The sequence below is a fragment of the Primulina eburnea genome, chromosome 3, assembly GCF_022965805.1.
Source record: "Primulina eburnea isolate SZY01 chromosome 3, ASM2296580v1, whole genome shotgun sequence".
NCBI lineage: Eukaryota > Viridiplantae > Streptophyta > Magnoliopsida > Lamiales > Gesneriaceae > Primulina > Primulina eburnea.
This window is the reverse complement of record NC_133103.1, coordinates 52,788,937-52,812,692: the sequence shown is the minus strand read 5'-3', so window position 1 is coordinate 52,812,692 and position 23,756 is coordinate 52,788,937. Positions and strand designations below refer to the sequence as shown.

The 23,756-nt window shown below is 35.8% G+C and overlaps 2 protein-coding genes across 2 annotated transcripts; both read left to right on the top strand.

Moving 5' to 3' along the window:
• Positions 1 to 12,443: 12,443 nt before the first annotated feature.
• LOC140827478 (uncharacterized) lies at positions 12,444 to 14,464 on the top strand. The gene is made up of 3 exons (XM_073190152.1): positions 12,444 to 12,942; positions 13,051 to 13,335; positions 13,596 to 14,464. The coding sequence occupies exons 1-3, from the start codon at positions 12,444 to 12,446 to the stop codon at positions 14,462 to 14,464; spliced, it is 1,653 nt and encodes a 550-aa protein (XP_073046253.1).
• Positions 14,465 to 15,418: 954 nt separating this feature from the next.
• LOC140827477 (uncharacterized) lies at positions 15,419 to 16,753 on the top strand. Its single transcript, XM_073190151.1, has one exon. The coding sequence runs from the start codon at positions 15,419 to 15,421 to the stop codon at positions 16,751 to 16,753; it is 1,335 nt and encodes a 444-aa protein (XP_073046252.1).
• The last annotated feature ends 7,003 nt before the right edge of the window (positions 16,754 to 23,756 follow it).

Sequence of the window (23,756 nt, the reverse complement as noted above, 5' to 3'; positions counted from 1 at the left end):
TACATATTAATATATGAAATCTAAAATAACGTATGGACAAATAATAAAAGCTATTACAAGCTGTTTATGTGTTAAAGTTTGTGCAGAAGTTTGAGTAAATGTTTTTAAATCTCTTCCAATGCGAAATTAAAACTATATTTTTCCCTAAAAATATAATATAAAATTAAACTGTATATTTGAGAGCTTATAATTTGTTTTATTAAAACTAATAATTTTATCTAACCAAACCTTATAATGGGTATATATAAAAATCTAATATCCCTTTATATGTAATCATTTTCATATTAATAAGATAAACCAAATAAAAATTTACCTGTCAATGAGGATGTGCAGCGCCCAAAACCTCACGGTATATTACATTTTTTGTGTAGTTAGTACTTTGAACTAATAGTGTTGATGATCTAATAAGCACTTTTATTTTATCTATATTCATAGCTCTTGACAATGCGACATAAATTTGTCCATGTGAGAAAACTGGTTCTTTTAAGTAGATACCCACAAAATCTAAAGTTTACCCTTGCGCTTTGTTAATTGTCATTGCATCACATAAACGAATTGGAAATTGCTTTCTTTTAAATGGAATAGATGAAAAATCATCGTGCAGAGATTATAATGTTGTTTGAGGAATGAATACAGGTTTTCTTGAATGTGTGCCTACTGAGATTTCGGCATAAATAACATTTTTGTTAAACCCCTTACAAAGTAAGCGTGTACCATTGCAAAGTCCTGAGGCTGGATTAATGTTTCGTAACAATATTATTGGTGAATTTATTTTCAACGTTAGTTTGTGTGGAGGAAGCCCTTGTGGAGTTAAACAGTGGAATAAAGCTTCTTGATCTGGTATAACACATTCACTTCTATTTTCATCACAACTAAAGTACGTTGTTTCTGCGCCAGGAAATTTGTTAATAAGAACATCATTTATTTCGTGGACAAATTCGTTCCTTGTTGTAAGTATAGCACGTTTTAAAAATGAAGATAAATTTAAATCTGGATCATTAATGTTTGGGAAAACCACGCCTGTAAGCGTATTCAAAGAAGTAATATCATATGTAAATGGAATATTAATGCAAAATGGGATTTGGATTTCGTTGTTTTCATTAGCATTTTCAATTCCATCATCAATTTTCAACAGCCAAGATGAGAAGAAAGAATCAGATAATGCATGCATATTTTTTTGGAGTTTTATCTTATTTAACTTATTCCACAACGACAACGGTGACATGACAATTGAAGAGTCTGTGATATTTTCTTTTGTACTTTTTAAAATAACCGTTAATGTTTGGCGAAAATCTCCACCAAACACAAATACTTTACCGCCAAACAATAAATTTGAATCCATTATGTCCTGCAATATTTCGTAGAACTTTTCAATAACATCACGCCTAGCCATCATAGCCTCATCCCAAATAATGAGTTTTGCTAGTTTTATTAAAGTTGCTAATGTGCTTTGCTTACTAATACTACATGATTTGATATAGCTTTCCTCTAAAGGAATTTTAAACTTAGAATGTGAAGTCTGACCTACTGGAAGCAAAGATGCTGCAACTCCTGAAGTTGCGGTCGCAATTGCTATGTCACCATTTGATCGAATTGTAGCAAGAAGTGCTCTATATAAAAAGCTTTTTCCAGTACCCCCAGGGCCGTCAATAAAAAAGCACTTGACAAATCATTGCGAACATGGTATAAGATTTGATTGTAAACATTTTTTTGTTCTATATTTAATTGTTCAACAGCTAATAGATCTTCTTCCGGTATGCAAATGTCACGCTCAGATTGTAAGTCTTTTACCAATCTATCGTTAAAATCTAATCTTACATCTTTGTCCGTATGAAAGAAGTCTTCTAATTTTTTACCCATGGAATGAAGGTAATTGTCAACTATGTTTAAAACCTTATAACTAATCATTTTTGGAGTAAGAGATTTATTCCGAACAAAATCTTCTGAGAGAAAATCTTGGAATTTTAACCATAGCTGAATGGGATTTTTTGGGCATCAAAAAACAAGAACAATAGCAAATAATTGTCGCAAGGCTTTAGGCATTAAATAACAAGCAGCTTCTTCGATACACATTTCAGCAGTGTTAACACTTTCAATTAAGCCTAATGTTAGTGCTGCTTCTCTGAATGTTGTAAAAGTCACCTCATTAATCGTTCGCAAGCCCTTGAAAGAAACTGGTTTTCTGACATACATCAGCAATAATTTTAAATAAAACTTTTCACAATCTGAAGGGCGACAACTAAAAATCCGGCCTATGTCCTCTTTTTTCCTACGTTTTTCCCACTCTTTAGAATCGTTGTGCCAGGTAAAATATTCAGAAAATTCAATATACAAACAATTTAGGCTTTGAGCATAGCTATTGTATTTGTTCATATAGAAAAATTGTGTTAACATTGTTTTTTTAATGTTGGATTGTTAACAATGCTGAACAAAGCCTGATTCGCAGCAAATGTCACAACTTGTTCATTTTATTCGTAGCAAATGTCACAACATGTTCATTTTCTAAATGAACCGGTAAGCATATAACGGCTGGATGTACATGGTTAAGGTCAAAACCGAAAATGCGCTAGATGGGTTCAGGAGGTGAAATACATCTTGCAGCTTGGAATTTTTTTGCTTCGTCAGTAATGTGATCTTGTTCATCCCCAAGTAATGTATATAAAATCTTATCATGGCCTTGTATATATATTTGTAGATATATTTTACAGCTTGGATTGTTGAACATATTTCAACATTAATATGACAATTAAATTTAGCAAACAAATATGGATTGTAAGGAACAACCCAACGATTATCAAGTTGTGAACCCCTTATAGTAATAATATGGTTATCATCTCGACGACGATATATTGGATACGAATTTGTTCCATATTTAGTGGGTTCTGAATATTCTTCAGGATAGTTATATTTACAAGAATTCTTTGTATGCAAGGGCATGTTGGATTAAGTAAACCACATAGACCATGCATCATATGTTTTAGCACGAGTGAAAACAAATATGGTTCAGAATGTACATTAGGCAATTCTGCACAAACAATTCTGTCAAACGACTCAGGATGAAACATTTTTTAAGCATGATTTAAAATAAGCAGAAAATGGGCATGTGGTAAGCCTCTTTTTTGAAATTCTATCACGCTAGTATAAGCAATAATGTGGCCAAAGATATCTTTCTTAAATTGCTCATCTCTTAAAACTTGGATCTTTGCATGGACCATCATAGAGACCAAATCAGGTCTATTCTGGATTTCATCAGATGGAAGGAAAAGGGACTTTATTTCAGCCCAGTTCGGATTCGAGGTCATTGTTAGAAAGATATCAGGCTTCCCATAACGTTGGACCAACGCAATAGCATCCATGTATCTTTTACGCGTATCTCTAGGACCTCCAATGAATGACGTAGGTAATATTACGCGTTTTACAACATCAGAGCCAACCTCACACCCATGTGTAATGCTATCTAATAACCCATTATAGGCCTCATTTCGCAAACGGTTTTTCATACTTGGAGTCCTAAAAAATTCTAATATAGATGTTTTAATTTTAATATACATGTCTACTATATATTGTTGCAAAAGCCTACCAATATGTAGTAAGAAAGACTTATCGTTTTTTCTTATTTGCAATTTGTGACAGTAATACTCACGACATGAAACCGTAGCCCTTTGTTTGCTGTTTTTTTCTGAAGCTACACAAAAAATATCTTTCTAAGTGTAAAACATAATAATTGTGGTATAGTAGAATTTTCCTTTTAAATCAAAATTACGTTGAGTTTCAGTACTTATAAAAAATTCTGCACTCAATTTTTTTTTCCGTTTTGTTTTTGATCTAATCGTTTAATGTTTCGATGCCAACCAGATTTACCATTTGGGAATATAAGAGGGTATTGTAAAGGATCATAACAACCAAAGTATTGTTTAATTATTTGGGGACAACTGTTTTTGGATATACTTGTATATGTTGGCCTGTTTTTTTATTTCATTGTTAGGTTCTAACCATATTCCAGGAACCTGAGACACAGTAGGTCTGTTAAAAACTCGTTGGTCAGTAACAGGATCGACTTGCAAATCAATTTTATATTCATCTAAGTTGTCAACATTATTTAGACCACGGAAAAAATTTCCATATGGGTTTTTTTGATAAGATATAAATTAATTTCTATATGAGAGTGTCCTTAAATTTTGAGCTAATGCACAGACGGTTAGATAGTTCATGTTTAGTATCAAAGAAATATATTTGTAGGTTTGTGGGTGTTTCATTGTCTGACAATATTAATTGGCCAATAAAATGATAAAGTTGACCTTGTACACAAAATGTATAAATACCAGCATTTCTTTTAGCAAAAGATGTATCACAATGTACTCCCATTGATGTGAAGGCGAACATGTTATTATAGCTACGAATACATGTGTTGAATTCTTTTGCATCATCGACATACAGTTGTACTAACTCAGAAGGCATTTTTTAAGGTAAAAGATTTATTTCTCCTAACGAACAGCAAAATATTGGTGGTTTAGCATATAGTCGCGTTGCACCACAAAATTTACAATCCACCACATTAGGTAATACATCAAGAGCATTCGTTATATACATCAATGGATCAAGCTTAGTTTTTTTTACATCAAGCCCTTGTGAAACACATGTTTTATTTTTTTGGTTTCGACGCATATTTTTTTGCAGCCTACGATCTTCTAAGCAAGCATATTTTCGTTTACAAGAGTTTTTATTCTTGTTGATTTCTATTGTATTATATTTTCTTTCTCGCGGCATCATTTTTATTTTATAATAGCAAATAGATCAAAATATCTAATTTTTGTTGTGAAAAAGTAAAAATTTATGGTAAAAAGTAAAAAATATCAAACTCTCAAAATTTACGAAACTACACACTTTATAATATTTTTCTCTCTACTCAATTGTGATTTTCTTCACAAATGAGAGATCTATTTATAGAGTTTCATTACACATAATCCAAAAAATAAAATACATCATTGCCTACATCATCACACACAAATTTCTAATTTTACAACTCTTATTTTCAACATTCAAATATTCAACTATTACTTTTCAATATTCAAATCATTTATTTTCAAAACTCCCCCTTGTGATGATGATCATGATACGATGATGTCTTCATTACGTGTTTTGTACTGCCTCGTTAAAAACCTTACTTGGAAAAACCCATTGGGATAAAAACCATAGTAGGGGAAAAAGAGTGCAGTCACATGAACAATTCTTCACAAATTAGAAATTTGAATGTTGACATGAACAATTCTTCACAAATTTCGTAGATTGCGCATCCCAATATTATATATGTGCTTTCTGAATATTGACGTAGGAAGTGCATTTGTGAAGAGATCTGATGATTTTTCACTTAATTTAATGTGACGAACATCAATACATTTATTCTTCTCAAGCTTCTTGGTGAATGCGAAGAACTTAGGAGGAATATGTTTAGTTCTGTCGCTTTTTATGTATCCTTCTTTCATTTGAGCAACACATGCAGCATTATCTCATATAGTATCACAGGCTTCTCATCGAATGATAATCCACATGAAATTTGGATATGTTGGGTCATTGATTTTAACCACACACATTCACGACTTGCTTCATGTAGTGCAATAATCTCGACATGATTTGATGAAGTTGTTACGAGCGTTTGTTTCTGTGAACGCCAAGATATTGCAGTGCCTCCACGAGTAAATACATATCCAGTTTGGGAACGTGCCTTGTGTGGATCAGATAAGTATCCAGCATCAGCATAACCAATTATACTTGGATTAGCATCTTTTGAATACAAAAGTCTCAAGTCTGTCGTTCCTCGTAGATAACGGAATATATGTTTAATTATGTTCTAGTGTCTCTTTGTTGAATATGTGCTAAATCTTGCCAACAGATTCACGGCAAAAGATATATCAGGCCTTGTACAATTTTTAAGGTACATAAGGGCACCGATGGCACTTAGATATGGTACTTCTGGACCAAGAATATCTTCATCATCTTCACATGGACATATTGGATCCTTTTCTATGTTTAATGATCTAACAACCATTGGAGTACTTAAAGGATTTGCTTTATCCATATTAAAACGTTTAATGATCTTTTCTGTATAATTTGTCTGGTGAACAAACATTCCACATTCTTTTTGTTCAATTTGTAAACCTAGACAATACTTGGTTTTTCCAAGATCCTTCATTTCAAATTCTTCCTTCAAGTATGATACAACTTCTTGAATTTCCTTATTCGTTCCAATGATGTTTAAATCATCAACATATACAGCAATAATTACGCATCTGGATGTTCTTTTCTTAATGAAAACACAAGGGCATATTGAATTATTTACATATCCCTTTTTCATCAAGTGATCACTCAGTCGATTATACCACATTCGACCTGATTGCTTTAACCTATATAATGATCTTTGTAATTTCACAGAATAACATTCCCTGGGTTTTGAACTTTGTGCTTCAGGCATCTTAAATCCTTCAGGGATTTTCATATATATATATATATTACTATCAAGTGATCCATATAAGTAAGCTGTAACAACATCCATAAGACGCATTTCTAAATTTTCAGATACCGCCAAGCTAATCAAATACCGAAACGTAATTGCATCCATCACAGGAGAATACGTTTCTTCATAATCAATCCCAGGCCTTTGAGAAAAACCTTGTGCAACAAGTCGAGCTTTATATCTAGAGATGTAAACAAACCAAACCGTTCGCGAACTATTCGGAGCTCGGCTCGATAAAAAGCTTGTTTGAGTTCGTTTGTTAATCATATCAAACCAAGCTCAAGCTCGATTTTGAGCTCGACAACTTAATCAAACCGAGCTCAAGCCTAAGCGTATTCGGCTCGTGAGCTCGCAAACATGTTCGTTAATAGGCTCGTGAGCTCGAACTCGGCTCGTTTAGGTGGCTCGTAAGCTCGAGCTTGACTCATATGTTGAGTTGACAAATAAAAATATTAGTACGAATAAAAGTTAAACTTTTATGTCTAATATAAAATTAGTTCATAGATATATTTAGTTTAACAAGCTCGAATCAAGCTCAAATTCGAGCTCAATTGTATGTTTTACGAGCTCGAAAACGAGCCGAGCTCAAGTCAGACTTGTTAAATATGATAAACGAGCTATTAATAAACCAAGTTCGAGCCCGACTTGATTAACATGATAAACGAGCTTTTAACGAGTCGAACTCGAGCTTTTCACAAGCTTAGTAATTTCAAGACAAGTCGAATTCTAGCCTGATGATAAAAGATCGAATAAAGCTCGAGCTCGAGCTCTATCAATCTTAAACGAGCCAAACTCAAGCCAGATTATAAAAGCTCGAATCAAGCTCGAGCTCGAGCTGGAGCTTGAATTATTCTTAAACGAGCCAAGCTCAAGCCTGATACTGTTCGGCTTGGTTTGGATCGTTTACATCCCTATTTATATCTTACTATTTCATTTTTCTCATTTCGCTTTCGAATAAAAACCCATTTGTATCCAACAGGTTTTACACCTTCAGGTGTAAGGACTATAGGTCCAAAAACATTACGTTTATTTAGCGAATCTAATTCAACCTGGATGGCATCTTTCCATTTTATCCAGTCCTGCCGATTTTTACATTCACCAAAAGATTTTGGTTCATGATCTTCGCCATCATTTATGATGTCGATTGCCACATTATAAGAAAATATATCATCAATTTCATCTATATCTTTCCGGTTCCATATTTTTCCAGTATTAATGTAACTGATAGAGATTTCATGATTCTCGTCAGTTTGTGGTTCTGACAGAACATTTTCATCATCATGTGTTTCTTCAGGAACACCATTCTCTATTTTGTGATCATCATGTGTTTCTTCAGAAACATCATTCTTTATTTTGTGATCATCGTGTTTCTCTATGAATTTTCTTTTTCGAGGATTTTTATCCTTGGAACCGACTGGCCTTCCACGCTTCAGGCGTTTAATGACATCATGAGTATCTTCCATTTGTTTCTTTGGAATTTCAATTCGAGCAGGGGCATTTGCAGCATGTATATATGATTTAGTTACCCCTTTTGTGTCTACAAATGCATCTGGTATTTGATTTGCTATTCTTTGCAAGTGTACAATTTGTTGTACATCTTTTTCACATTGTTTTGTTCTTGGATCCAGATGTAACAATGATGATACATACCATGTAATTTCTTTTTTGATATGTTTCTGTTCCCCCCTAATATTGGGAAGATTTCCTCATTAAAATGACAATCAGCAAAACGTGCTGTGAACACGTCGCTTGTCTGAGGTTCAAGATATCGAATGATTGATGGACTATCATAACCGATATAAATTCCAACCTTTCTTTGAGGTCCCATTTTCTTTAGTTGTGGTGGTGCAATAGGCACATACACCATACATCCAAAAATTCTGAGATGAGAAATGTCTGGTTCTTTACCGAATGCAAGCTGTAATGGGGAGTATTTATAATATGCACTTGGTCTGATACGAATTAATGAAGCGGCATGTAAAATTGCATGCCCCCATATAGAAATAGGGAGCTTTGTTTTCATAATCATTGGTCTATCAATCATTTGCAGACGTTTAATCAATGATTCAGCCAATCCATTCTGTGTATGTACATGAGCAACATGATGCTCAACAATGATTCCCATAGACATACAATAATCATTGAAAGTCTGGGAAGTAAATTCACCAGCATTATCAAGTCTAAAATAAACATGGTGACCATCTGCTGGAGGCATCAATCAATACCATAAAGTATCTGAATGGTCCACATGGTGGATGGATTGGTCCACAAATATCACCCTGAATACGTTCAAGAAACATTGGTGATTCAGTTTGGATTTTGACTGGTGATGGTCTTATAATAAGTTTTCCAAGAGAACATGCTTTACATTGAAACTTATTATTCTGAAAGATCTTCTGGTCTTTCAGTGGATGACCATGTGTATTTTCTATAATTATTCCCATCATTGTTGAACCAGGATGTCCCAATCGATCATGCCAATTGGTTAATATCGAAGAATTATCAACTACCATGTTTGATTCAATGGGACTTATATGTGTATAATGCAATCCAGTAGGGAGCATTGGTAGTTTTTCAATCACATATTTCTTTCCTGATTTATATGTGATAAGACACATATATTTCTCACTCCCTTCATTAATTGTTTGAGTATCATACCCATGGGAATATATATCATTAAAACTCAACAAATTTCTTTTCGATTGTGGTGAATATAAAACATCATTGAGCAAAAATTTTGTACCATTAGGTAACAAAAATTGTGCTTTACCACATCCTTTAATCAAGTCTACAGGACCTAATATTGTATTCACCGTTGTTTTTGTTGGTTTTAGTTCCAGAGAAATCATTCATAAAATCACCAGCATCAAAATGAGTTGAATCACTCAAACGGTCACTGCGTTCAGTGAAGTTGGTCTCCTTTTCTTTCCCCTTTAATGATTCTTAATAGAGTTTCCAAAGGTGTTCAGGGGCTCGACAAACTTTGGACCAATGTCCTGGAGTACCACATCTGTAACAAAAACTTTCATATCTTTTTGAGTGATTCTCATTAACACTTGTATTCTCATGATGCCTTTTCAGTGGATGGTTTGGGACGCTCTTTTGAGATGAGTTATAAAAATAACTATCTTTATTTTTTTCAAAACCACGGCCGCGTCCACGACAACGACCAATTCCACGTCTACGTCCACGACCTCGACCAAAACCTTGTCTTTGAAATTGATTTTGGTTTCCAGGTTTAAATTCATTTTTACTTACAGCATTTACTTCTGGAAATGCTGTTGATCCAGTGGGTCGGGACTGATGATTTCTCATTAATAGCTCGTTGTTTTTTTTCCGCCACAAGAAGACAGGCGATGAGTTCAGAATAACTCGCGAATCCACGTACAATATATTATTGCTGTAGAGTAATATTTGATGCATGAAACGTGGAAAATGTTTTTTCAAGCATCTCAGATTCTGTGACCTCATGTCCACAAAATTTTAATTGCGAGATTATTCTATACATCGCCGAATTTTAATCACTGACTTTTTTAAAGTCTTGGAATCTCAATGTATTCCATTCATCCAGGCGGTCGGAAGTATAACTTCTCTTATATGTTCGAATCTTTCTTTTAATCCCTTCCACAAAGCCATGGGATTTTTTTTAGTCAGATATTCACATTTCATTCCATCGTCGAGATGTCGACGCAAAAATATCATGGCTCTTGTCTTTTCTTGTGACGTGCATATGCCATTTTCTTTAATGGTTTCGCTTAGACCCAATGACTCAAGATGCATTTCTACATCTAGAGTCCATGGCATATAATTCTTTCCCGTGATGTCGAGCGCAACAAATTCGAGCTTTGTTAAATTTGACATGGTGGTACTAAAAAAATTACGATGCATTTTATTAGTTAATAAATATTGCAATAAAAAGTAACGGATAAACAACAAGTACAAGAATTTGTAAAAAATAAAGAAAACGCACGAGGAGGATATTCTCCGATAAATACAAGACTCGTGAGTATGATAACCAAAATAATTAAAAATATCCTTGAGAAAACCATCTTCTTTTTTCTTCGAAAAAATTGATGATGAATAATTTTTAGAGAAGAAGAGAAAATTGGAGTGATTGAATGTGTTTGTGAGATCATATTTACAGGGCAAAAACTAGCCGTTTTTTTACCATTTATGACCGTTGGTGTACAAAAAAATAAAGGTATGCATTTGTATAATTTTATGGTAATAATATGGTATATATAATATTAGACATATTTAAGTATATATGTATATCATATCATAATATTATAATGAGTGTCATAATTTATTTTGTTTAAAAACCTTATAGGCTTTTATACTTGTCGTATCACTTACCGGGAGTGTGGGATGTCGTCTTAACATCCTCCCAGGATTTATAACAAGTTTATGAAAAATTTATTTTTATTATTTATAATAATAACATTATATTGTATATTAAATAAATACACAATAAATAAATAATAGTAAAATAAATATTATTACTTTTGTTACATTTTTCTTCTGTTTGGAGCTTGGAAAAGTATGTAGGACTTTTAGAGCTTCGTGCTGATAACGTGTTGTGAAAAAGTAAAAATTTATGGTAAAAAGTAAAAGTCTCAAACTCTCAAAATTTACCAAACTACACACTTTATAATATTTTTCTCTCTACTCAATTGTGATTTTCTTCACAAATGAGAGATCTATTTATATAGTTTCATTACACATAATCCAAAAAATAAAATACATAATTACCTATATCATCACACACAAATTTCTAATTTTACAACTCTTATTTTCAACATTCAAATATTCAACTATTACTTTTCAATATTCAAATCATTTATTTTCAACAATTTTAATATTACTTGGTTTACTGATATATATAAATTTTAACTAATGCTAGGTATGACACTTCTTAAAAAAAAAAAAAAAACAACCACACAAGAATGAGCTATAACATATAGTTTAACACCACAAAAGCTAATAGCTAAAATCTGCTTCCACATAGGGTGGCGCGTTGCTTAGAGAGAGATGCTCTCCCTTCTCACTACAATGACAAGGAGTGACACGCTTTTGCTACTGTGCTTGCGATAGTTTCTTGGCCTTTGCTACTGATTCTATTACTACTGTTGGTTCAGTCTAAGTTACTGATATCATCATCTTAATTTAGCTGCTACATTTCTCCACGCTGTCTCTCGTTTTGCGTTCCCTGGCTTATGGTTCGTTGTGTGAACGGTATTCTTACTTGCTGAATTTCTGAGCTATTTGTGGTGTTATTTCTGTGGGCTTTGCACCTTACTCAATTCTTTTACTGGGTTCTGTGATTACTGAGTCTTCAAATCGACTATTGTATTGGTTTAACAAATCTCACTCATCTCTGCCGGCCAAGTGTTTGACATATTGCCACAATGAGTACTTCAAGCACCAACACAGATGGTAGAGATGTGCTGCATAACACCAATGCAATGCCTACTGGTAAAGATAATGAACAGATGATGAATGAACAGTCTAAGCCTGGACAGAATGATGATAGCATTGACAATATGGATCAACAAACAGCAAATAATGGGAATCAACCACTCCCTAATCCGCAAAGAGGTAATGCTGGTATGGATACCAGAAAAACGCGTGCTTCCTATGCTAGCTTATTCAGGAATAATAGGATGGCAAATGTTAATTATAAGTTGGATTTTATGGCAACAGATGACTCCACGCTCACATTTGAAATGGATGATATTGACTCTATTGAAAAAACTTATGGCATTTGCTTATTGGGCTTTGTTCTTAGTGGAAAACCTCCAACTGCTGCATTATTTGATTTGGTTAGGAGGTGGGCAAAGATATACATTTCCAAACACATGATAGTGGATGGATTTTATTTACTTTCCCTAATGTGGAAGCTAAAGATCGAGTTTTGAATGGTGGTTCCTACATGGTTTTCGGGTATCACCTTTTCCTGAAAGAAATGCCGAGATGCTTCAGGTTTAGGGAGGATGATATGAATTCGTTTCCTGCGTGGGTTCAAATACATGGGCTGCCACCGGACTGTTGGAATTATAAAATTTTGAGCAAGTTGGCTTCTAAGATTGGTAATCCAATTCATATGGATATGCTTACGCATGATAGAAAGCGAGTTAAATATGCTAGAGTGTTGGTTGAGATTGATACATCAAAGCCAAAAATAGCAGAGTTAAATGTCCGGTTGCCAATTGGAATAATTGCTATCAAGCTTGAATATGAACATGATATCCCAATTTGTGACAACTGCCATCGTGCTGGTCATGCTACTAGCAACTGCAGTAGGATTGTGCACTCAAAAGTCCAGAATGAAACAGTTATTGAGGAAAACAGTGGTAAGAACAACAAACGTATTAGATCAGCTAGCACAGCAGGGAGGAAGACCACTTCTAGGGGGCGTTCTCATATGGGCCGTAATCATAATCATGCTCCCCCACGTTATGCATCTAAAAATCAGAAATCTGTAGAGAATCAGAAGGTGCCTTTGGATATTAATGAGGGCCAATAGAGTGGTCAGGAAGGAATTAAAGTTGATGGTTCTTCTCGTAGTGCAGAACCTAAAGCCCATCAATCTCCACTTAAGGATGCATCTACGGCAGCAGACAAGGGCAAATCACCTATGCTAGAAACTATTGATACGGCTCATGGTAAGTACTCAGAGCCACCAGTCATTGACGAGGGATATAAAGTAGTGACGAATAAAAAGAAGAACAAAAAGACCAATAAGAAAGAGAGTCAAACCAGTGCTGCACAAAAAGCAGCAATGCAGCAAAGAGCAGCGTTCTTCAATGACATGGAAGATACAGGTACTTGTGATACAGAGTATGTTGACAATGAGAATAAAAATATGAGATATTTTGGGAACCAAGAGAAGGGGCGACAACCCAAAATTGCCTCTAATTCTCAATGAAGCTAGCATTTTGGAATATTAGAGGTTTGCACAAACCTCTAAAACAAGGGAGTGTCCAATCTACAATGTCCACTCATAAAGTAGATATTTTTGGGATTTTGGAGTCTAAGTTTCATGACAAGGACTTACTGAATTTCGTTCGCATTCAATGTACAGGTACGCAATTTGTTCATTACTTTGATCTTAATAGCAAGGGTAGAATCTTTGTTTTGTGGAATCCTTTGAAGATAAAAGTTGATATTTTGCGAATTACTGAGCAATCCATCCATGCTAAAGTTGAATGCTTGGTGACTAAGAGAAATTTCTGTACATCTTTTGTGTATGGCTTTAATACGATTGTGCAAAGGAGAGACCTTTGGGATGATCTTAAATCATTTGGAACATTGTGTAATCTACCATGGATTGTGATGGGCGATTTTAATAATGTTTTATCCCAACATGAAAAGAAAGGAGGTTTGCAAGTTAAGAATTATGAAACTAAAGATTTTGTGGATTGTGTAGCATCTTTAGACTTGCTTGACCTTCAACATACGGGCTGCTATTTTACATGGTCCAGCCCATCTGTTTGTAGTAAGTTGGATCGTGTTCTAGTGAATCAAGCATGGCATTCTTCGAATTTTCATGGGTTAGTTGAGTTTGTTGCTCCGAGTTGTATATCAGATCATGCACTTGCTCTTGTTTCGGTGTGTGAACAGAGAAAACAACAGTCCAAGCCATTTAAGTTCTTCAACATGTGGACATTACATAATGATTTTCAGAAATTGATCAGGGACAGATGGACATTTTTTGGGTATGGAACCGCGCAATATGTCCTCAAACAGAAATTTGTAGCTCTCAAGAAGCCTCTGCAATCGATGAACAAATATTCTTTTAGTAGTATTTCAGCTAGAGCTACGGCCATGAAAAACAAACTGGAAAATCTGCAACTTCGATTACTGAAAGATGGGATCAGAACAGATGAATATGCCGAAGTCAAAAGACGCACCGAAATCTTGCTAGAGGCGGAGAGAATGTTCATAGCGTAAAAAGCAAAGATAAATTATTTGAAGCAAGGTGACCGATGCACTAAGTTCTCCCATGATGTGATCAAGAGAAATAAAAAACGGAATGCTATCTTGACAGTTATGCGAAGTGATGGCAGCTCATGTACTGTACAAGAGGATATCGCAGATTGTTTTGTTATACATTACAAGGGTCTATTGGGTACCAAAATAGACAGATCATATTTCGATCATGATATTCTCAATGAGGGTCAGTTTGTTATGGAACAAGATTGGGATGGTCTCACCAAAAAAGTAACAGTAGAAGAAATCGAAGCGGCCTTGTATGATATTGATGATGATAAAGCACCGGGCTCGGATGGGTTTGGGGCTAAGTTCTTCAAGAGTTCATGGAATATTATCAAAGAGGATGTTTGTTCAGCGGTTCTAGAATTCTTCTCCTCCCGGAAATTACTAAAACAATGGAATCATGCAATCATTGCTCTAGTGCCGAAGAAAGTTGATCCAAACTATGTCAATGACTATCGACCGATCTCTTGTTGCACGGTCTTTTACAAGCTTATATCTAAAATTCTTGTCAACAGGCTGTGCGTGTGTATGGATGCTATTGTAGATGATGCACAAGCGGCTTTCATTCAAGGAAGATCTATTGTTGATAATATTCACTTAGCTCAAGAGTTAATGCGCAAATATGCTCGTAAGCGTGGATCGCCGAGATGCATTTTCAAAGTGGACCTGGAGAAAGCTTATGATACAGTTGACTGGGAGTTTTTGCATGAGGTTCTTTTGGCACTGAAATTCCCTTGCTTGTTTGTAGACTGGATTATGGAGTGTGTCACAACAACATCTTATTCTATTGCCATTAATAGACATTATCACGGTCTTTTTTAAGGGATGTGTGGTCTCAGGCAAGGTGACCCTCTCTCACCCTTATTGTTTACTTTATGTATTGAGGTGTTGTCTCGTATGTTGAAGCGAATGTCTAGATCTCAAAATTTCAGATTTCACCCTAGATGTTTGAATCTTAGAATTACGCATTTGGCATATGCTGATGATTTGTTGCTTCTCTCTTATGGTGATCGAATTAGTGTCTCAATGATTATGCAATGCCTTCACAACTTTGGTAATACAGCGGGTCTTCGTGTCAATGCTTTGAAATCTAATGTCTTCTTGGCTAGCGTTGATGATAATATCAAGCAGGATATATTGTACTCCACAGGGTTCACGGTTGGGACACTACCATTTAGATATTTGGGTATACCAATTGCAGCAAAGAGGCTTTGTGCGGCAGACTACGGAGATCTCTTGGACAGTGTGACACGAAAGGTTAGTGCTTGGCCTCGTAACTCCCTATCTTATGCAGGGAAAATTGAGTTGATTAGATCGGTCATTCAAGGTATTGATTGTTTCTGGCTGTCTATTTTACCCATTCCGAATTGTGTTATTAGCTCGATTCAGTCAATATGCCGCAAATTCGTTTGGCCTACAAAACACCCACCGATTGCTTGGTCGTTCTTATGCAAACCACTTGCGGATGGAGGGCTTGGTTTGAAAGATTTAAAAGCTTGGAATCGTGCCCTATTAGCAAAAATTTTATGGAATATACATTCTAAGAAAGATAGCTTGTGGATTAAATGGGTTAACCACATTTACAGTTGCTTTGGTGGGGTATGGAATTGGAGTTTGAAAAAAGATGACTCACCCTTGGTCAAGAATATACTTCTCATCCGTGATGAAATCATTAGTGCTGAGGGTACTGTGGAAGCTGCTACTGCTCGGCTTCATAGTTGGTTCGGTAATAATGGGGGAATTGGGAGAGCATATGATTACTTTGTACATGCTAAAGGGAGGTGGCCGTGGAAACCTCTCTTGGCTAAGGCTTGCATTCTTCCAAAACACCGCTTTATCTTTTGGTTACTTGCCCATTCCAAACTCTTGACTCGTGATAGATTGGGCTACCTTGAAGATCGTAAATGTGTTCTATGTCACACCGAGGATGAGACAGCCCCGCACTTATTTTTCCAGTGCAAGATTTCCAAGCTCATTTGGGACAGTGTGCGCGCATGGTTGCATATGGATAGAGCAATGACTTCTCCCACTTCGATACTTCGTGCTTTCAGAGGAATTTACAGTGGGAACTCCATGCTCTCAAAGATGAGAATTACGGCATTATCAGCAACTATTTATCATGTTTGGAATCTTCGTAACAGAGTTATGTTTGAGAATGAGAAGATGGATATTGATGCTATCGGCCTTAAGATCAATATTCACACATACAGATGTGTTCCAGGGGCGACAACTTTTTGGGTGTAACTTCGATTTCTCTATGTAAACAGTTTTATATGACTAGGTGTATTTGTATTTGTTGATCTATGATCTTATCTATCTCCTGGGGATGCCCAGAGTATTTGTACTTCTAACTCTTTTTACCACTTAATTTGAATGCATTTCATTCAAAAAAAAATAAAATCTGCTTCCACTAACGAAGAGGGGGGAAAAACCACGGCTATACTAAAAAAAACAAGAATACTAAAAGGTAAACGAATGATAATGTAGATAAAGAGCGAGAGAACGAGCTCGCCATAGCTCTAAACTGTTTAAGCTTCTTATTGATCGCAAGATGTGGCTATATAACAAAAATACAAGAAAACAGAACAGAAGCCTATTTTAACGAGAAGCATGGGCATACACATCCCCAAAACAAAGGAAAACTAAAACTAAAACCAAGTAGGTCATAGTTAATAAAGCACAAAAAGCAAATCAGCCTAAAGGAGTTTCAAAGAAACCTTTAATTGTCCAGGCAAAAAATTATCAAATTAGTTTATTTAGTATATCAATTATATTAAATAACAAAAGGCACAAAAAAGAAAAGCCAATTGCTCCACTTTCAGACAAGGGGAAGACGAAAGAGCTCTACAAAGGCACAGGGGAAACGACACGGAGATAAGGTGGAGGGAGGGACGGAAGAAACTCGCTAAAACAATTACTGTAGCTGGAAAGAAGGGGGAACAAGAACAACACCACCAAACAAATTCGAGGGAAACACGCATCTAATCTACAACCAAAAAAAGAAAAAAAAAACAAAGGCTCTCTGTTTGAAGGAGGGCGAAAGGGACCTCGACAAAGAGGCCGTGAAAAAAACGGCAAAATAAATCATTCCGGGTTATCGAGCAACACTTCCCAGCACGATTAATACAGGTAAGAGAGGGAAAATATACACGAAGAACAACATAGGCAAAAAGAATGAAAGAGCGCACTCACTTGTTGAAGTGTTCAGGGTCTCGGGCAAGAAGAACAAACAGCAAACCAAAATTTCAAGGAAGAATGAGCACAAACAGATGGAGAAGTGAAAAAGCCCAAACAACAAATACAATTACCGGAGGAAAAGAAAAGCAAAAAAAGACAGATGGAAAAAAAACAGAAAAGTGGACATTGTTGGGAAAAATCCATAAACCGCAGAATCCATCACGTTAAATCATTAAGAATTTGACTGAAAACTTAAGCGGAAGCGTACCTGAAGCCATAATTCTGAATTGTTTAGAACGTGTCTTGATCTTCCAGATCTACGCGCTCTTTCCTTGAGAGAATCCTTTAGTTTTCTCTTCAGAACTATTTTCTTAATGGGGGAGAGAATAGTGAAAGTGATAACGCGAGATCTGGGGACCATACCCTTATTTATAGATAGTGTTTACCAATATCTTCTGATATTTCCGTTTTAGCCCATCATAAAAACAGAAATTACACTTATGTCTCTACACATTAAAGGCCCACAACCCATTAGATACATTAAAGCCCAATAACCCGAAACATTAATTGATCACTTTATTTTGGGCTTAACTTAATAGACAACCCACAACACATAATTATTCACATATAAGCCCATATAAATAAATTGATCCAACAATCTCCCACTTGGGCTATATGTGCAACTTTATAATTATGTTTGTGAAAATAACCTTATGAGCTCAAAATTGTTGTCATTCCGAAATGTATCTGTAACCAATCCGGTCCATCAATCACATCAACATAGGATCAAAGCAGTCTTCGCTACACTCAAGGTAACTAGACCCATCAATGGTCACATATGCCAACACAACTGAATGACATGGATCATGAAGTGGATGTGTAGCATGGAAATTTCATGCAATGTGACCGTAACATGCCTATTTCCAACTGGTCCTCCTTTTAACCTTATTGAGATCAAACTTTAAATAATAATCAGAGTATGACTTAACTTGAAATTTATTTCTGCAGAAAATAAATTTACATAACTGTAACTGAAAATGTCTACAACTAAAAAGCATTTAAAATAACAAACTCCCACTAAAACTGAATTTCCTCAATTGACATAACACACATACTAGCAGTGTGCTCATGAAACTGTTTGGGTGGTAGTCCCTTAGTAAGCGGATCCGCAACCATGGAGTTTGTGCCGATATGCTCAATAGACAACAATCCACTCTGAATTCTTTCTTTAACAACCAGAAACTTGATGTCAATGTGTTTTGACTTCGTCGAGCTCCTGTTGTTATTGGAATACATAACTGCTGATTTATTGTCACAATGTAATCTTAGTGGCCTTTCAATGCCATCAACAATGCGCAGTCCCGTGACAAAATTTTGCAGCCATATTCCATGATTGGATGCCTCATAACACGCTACAAATTCAGCTGCCATGGTGGAAGAAGCTAGAAGAGACTGTTTAGCACTCTTCCAGGAAATGGCACCTCCAGCAAGAAGATAGATGTAGCCCGACGTAGATTTCATACTGTCTTGGCATCCAGCAAAATCGGAGTCAGTATACCCAATGATCTCAAGCTGATCCAACCTCCGATATATGAGCATGTAATCTTTTGTTCTCTGTAGGTACCGTAAAACCCTTTTGACTGCTTTCCAATGTTCCACTCCTGGATTACTTAAATATCGTCCCAACATTCCTGTCACGTACGCAATATCTGGACGTGTAAAAACCTGAGCATACATCAGACTCCCCACTGCAGATGCATAGGGAACCTTCTTCATTTCTTTTTCCTCAAAATCATTCTTTGGGCATTGTTTGAGACTAAATTTGTCTCCCTTAGCCACAAGAGTATCTGTTGGTTTACAATCTTTCATCCCGTATCGCTTGAGAACTTTCTCGATATAGCCTTTCTGAGATAATCCAAGAATACCCCGAGAACGATCCCAATGTATCTGAATACCCAGTACAAAAGATGCATCACCAAGATCTTTCATCTCAAAATTCTTTGATAGAAATCTGTTGGTTTCATGCAACAACTCTATATCGTTGCTAGCGAGTAGAATGTCATCAACATATAAAATCAGAAAAATATGTTTACTCCCACTGAACTTATGGTACACACAATCATCGACCAAATTCATCTCAAAACCAAACGAGATGATCACTTGATGAAATTTGAAATACCATTGTCGAGATGCTTGCTTGAGCCCATAGATGGATTTATTTAATTTGCAAACCATATTATTTGTGTCTTTGGACACAAAATTTTCTGGCTGCACCATATAAATCATTTCAACAATGTCACCATTTAGAAACGCAGTCTTTACATCCATCTGATGAAGCTCAAGATCGAAATGCGCCACCAAAGCCATTATAATCCTAAAAGAGTCTTTCGAAGAAACCGGAGAGAAAGTCTCTTTATAATCAATGCCTTCTTTCTGTGTAAAGCCTTTAGCGACAAGACGAGCCTTATATCTTTCCACATTGCCTTTCGAATCCCTCTTGGTTTTAAATATCCATTTGCAACCAATGGGTTCGTACCTTTAGGCAATGGGACAAGATCCCATACGTCATTGTCCTTCATGGAATTTATCTCTTCATTCATGGCATTATTCCACTTTTGAGAGTTAGAACTTTCCATGGCTTGACGGAAGTTAATAGGATCATCCTCCATCAATCCAATGTCTGCCTTATGTTCTTGAAGAAATACAATGTAATCATCTGGCACTGCATTTCTCCGCTCTCTAGTTGATCTCCTTAATGGCATAGGTTCTGGAGGTGCTTGAGTTTGTTCATCTGGAATGGGAGGATCCTAATATTGTCTTCCTGTATTGTGTCTTGGTCAAAATGAGGAATATGATCCTGATCAATGTCCAAGACACCCGTGGGAATATTTACATATTCATCTTCAAAGACAATATCCCTGACTTTATCTCCCCCCGCAAACTCAACATCCTCAAAGAACCGGGCATTTCCCGACTCAAAAATCGACTTACTTGTGGGATCATAAAACTTGTACCCCCTGGATCTTTCAGAGTATCCAATAAAATAACAACTAACCGTCCTTGAGTCCAGTTTCTTTTCATTAGGCTTGTAAGGCCTTGCCTCAGCTGGACATCCCCAAACGTGCAGATGCTTAAGACTGGGCTTTTTACCCGTCCAAAGTTCATAAGGGGTTTTGGTCACTGCCTTATTTGGAACCCTGTTAAGGATATATGCTGCGGTCTTTAGTGCTTCTCCCCAGAGTGATTCTGGTAAGGTAGAATGACTGATCATACTCCTCACCATGTCCTTAAGCGTTCTGTTTCGTCTTTCAGCAACACCATTCATAGTGGGCGAACCCGGCATAGTGTACTGTGGGACGATACCGCATTTCTCTAGGAATCTAGCAAAAGGTCCTGGACGTTGTTCACCTGAACCGTCATATCTACCATAGTATTCACCACCACGGTCAGATCTAACGCTTTTAATCTTTAAGCCAAGTTGATTTTCAACTTCAGCTTTATAGTTTTTGAACACATCCAATGATTGTGCCTTTTCATGAATGAGATAAATGAAGCCATATCTTGAAAAATCGTCTGTGAACGTTATAAAATACTGTTGACCATTCCAAGAAGCCGAAGGGAATGGTCCACAAATATCAATATGTATAAGTTCTAAGACGCCTGAACACCTATTGGCTTCAAATCTCCTTTTGTTGGTTTGTTTTCCCTTCATACAATTAACACAATTATTAAAATCTGTGTAATCTAAAGGTTCGAGAATTTCGTCTGACACGAGTCTCCTTATTCTCTTTTCAGAGATATGACCCAATCTTTTGTGCCATAACGCAGCTGAATTCTCACAGGTTAATTTTCTTTTAGTGCCTCTACTTGTTTGCAGGGATTCATTAAATGAAGCAATAACATTCAAAGAATAAAGATTATCGTATCCTGATAAAAAACAAGAATCAACCAATTTTGAATCGAGAAACAAACTGAATATTCCATTTTCAAAAGAACAAGAATAACCAAATTTGTCCAATGCAGAAATGGAAATCAAATTCCGTCTAAAAGACGGAACAAAAAATGTTTCATAAAGATCCAAATATATTCCAGTCTTTAACAATAATCTAAATTTTCCTATTGCCTCAACTTCAACTTTTTGCCGTCACCAACATAGATGAATCTTTCAGCATCATTTGGTTTTCGGCAATCCAGGCAACCATGCATAGACACATTGATGTGAGTTGTTGCACCAGAATCTATCCACCACGTGTGTCTAGGCACTGAAGTTAAATTAAGCTCAGAACAAACCATATTCAGAAGCATACCTTTCTTAGCACGCCAAGCGTGATAATTACTGCACTGCTTCTTCATATGCCCATCACTGCCATAGAAAAAACAACCAGAACTTTGAGAATCACTAGGATTTTTCTGTTGTTTCTTCGGAGGCTGTGTATCCGCAGCTTCCTTATCCTTCCTTTTCTTTCCTTTATCCTTCGAGGTAGAGGCATAATGAGCACTTTCTGTCTTGTCTTGCTTCAACCTTTCCTCTTCCTGGACACAGTGCGAGATGAGCTCATTCAGAGACCAAGTCTCTTTCTGACAGTTATAGCTCACCTTGAACTGGTTAAACTGATGAGGAAGAGATATCAAAACCAGATGCACCAGCAAGTCCTCAGAGAGGTCAAGCTTCAGTGCTTTCAACCTTGAAGCAAGATGAGACATTTCCATAATGTACTCCCTGATGTTACCTTTACCCCTGTACCTCATTGAAACTAGGCTTGCCAAAAGTGTACCAATTTCAGACTTTTCACTTTTAGCAAACCTCTTTTCGAGGTCTTGAAGAAAAGCCTTAGCCGTAGCAATGTCGCTAGACATTGTGCCCCTGAATGTTTCTGGAATGGCCCTCTTCATGATCATCATACACATGCGATTCGATCTCTCCCACCTTTAAAACTCCCTCTTTTCATCAGAGGTACTCTTATCCGTAATGACGGGAGGAGAGTCAATCCTTATCGCAAGGTCTAAATCCATGACTCCGAGAACTATCAACAAATTCTCTTGCCACGATTTAAAATTAGAGCCATTTAACATAGGAATAGAATTTATGTTGGAATGAATATTTGCAGGAGTCAAATCTGAACAGAAAACAAAAAAAACCAAATATACATGCTCAATCAAATATCCAAATAAAATAATCAATAAATTCAAATAATGTAAACCCCCATAAACAGAATATCGAGCACTCCATTAATGTTTCATCTTTGGACAAAAGATTAACTTGTAAGTGATATCCTGACGCAGCAGTCAAACACTGATAGTAACTATCATGTCAAATAGCAACCTTCCTTTGGGTCGATTTATTATTCACATGAAAAACCGAACAAGTATCACATGTTTACCACCACAATTGCATATGTGATTATATTAAATATTAACCTTCTTTTGGGCCGATCAATATTCATATAAATCACATATACCCAAAATCCTTTTGTATTTCAAAATAAAATTAATTTCCATAAAAGAGGTCACTTTGGCGACATTTTATTTCAATTAATCAATTTTAGAACATATAACATTATCATTATTTGAATGAATGAATATTTAACCTTAACCGAATAAACCTGAACCGAAATTATTTTTTTTTAATTTTCGGAAATTCCGTACGGGTCGGCTCGGATCCGTACGACCCGACCCGGATCCATACGGTTCGAGTCGGACCGGGTCCGTACGACCCGACCCGGATCCGTACCTTTTTCTTTTTTTTAAAAAAAAAAAATCCGAATTTTCGATTTTCCTCTAAAATATTTTGTTAAACAAAAACCGGAATGAAAATCGAAATCTTATACCAAATCTTTACATTTTACAATCAAATCTTTTTACCAAAACTGAAGCTTTAAAAGATTTGGTTTTCAACCAAAGTATTTTCCAGATCTGAAATCTTTTCAAAAAAAATTTTCAAATCTAAACCAAAATAATTTTCAGATCTAAAATCGTATCAAAATATTTTCAGATCTGAAAACATATCAATATATTTTTCCAGATCTGAAGCCATATCAGAAAAATTTTAAACAAAATTTTATTTTTCAGA

Bases quoted from the DNA above. Each gene is read 5' to 3' on its own strand.
- LOC140827477 (XM_073190151.1), top strand. From the start codon at position 15,419: ATGTCTAGATCTCAAAATTTCAGATTTCACCCTAGATGTTTGAATCTT.
- LOC140827478 (XM_073190152.1), top strand. From the start codon at position 12,444: ATGGTTTTCGGGTATCACCTTTTCCTGAAAGAAATGCCGAGATGCTTC. The intron at 12,943-13,050 runs GTAATCATAATC...GTGGTCAGGAAG, and splicing joins GGGGCGTTCTCATATGGGCC to GAATTAAAGTTGATGGTTCT. The intron at 13,336-13,595 runs GTACTTGTGATA...TTCAATGTACAG, and splicing joins CAATGACATGGAAGATACAG to GTACGCAATTTGTTCATTAC.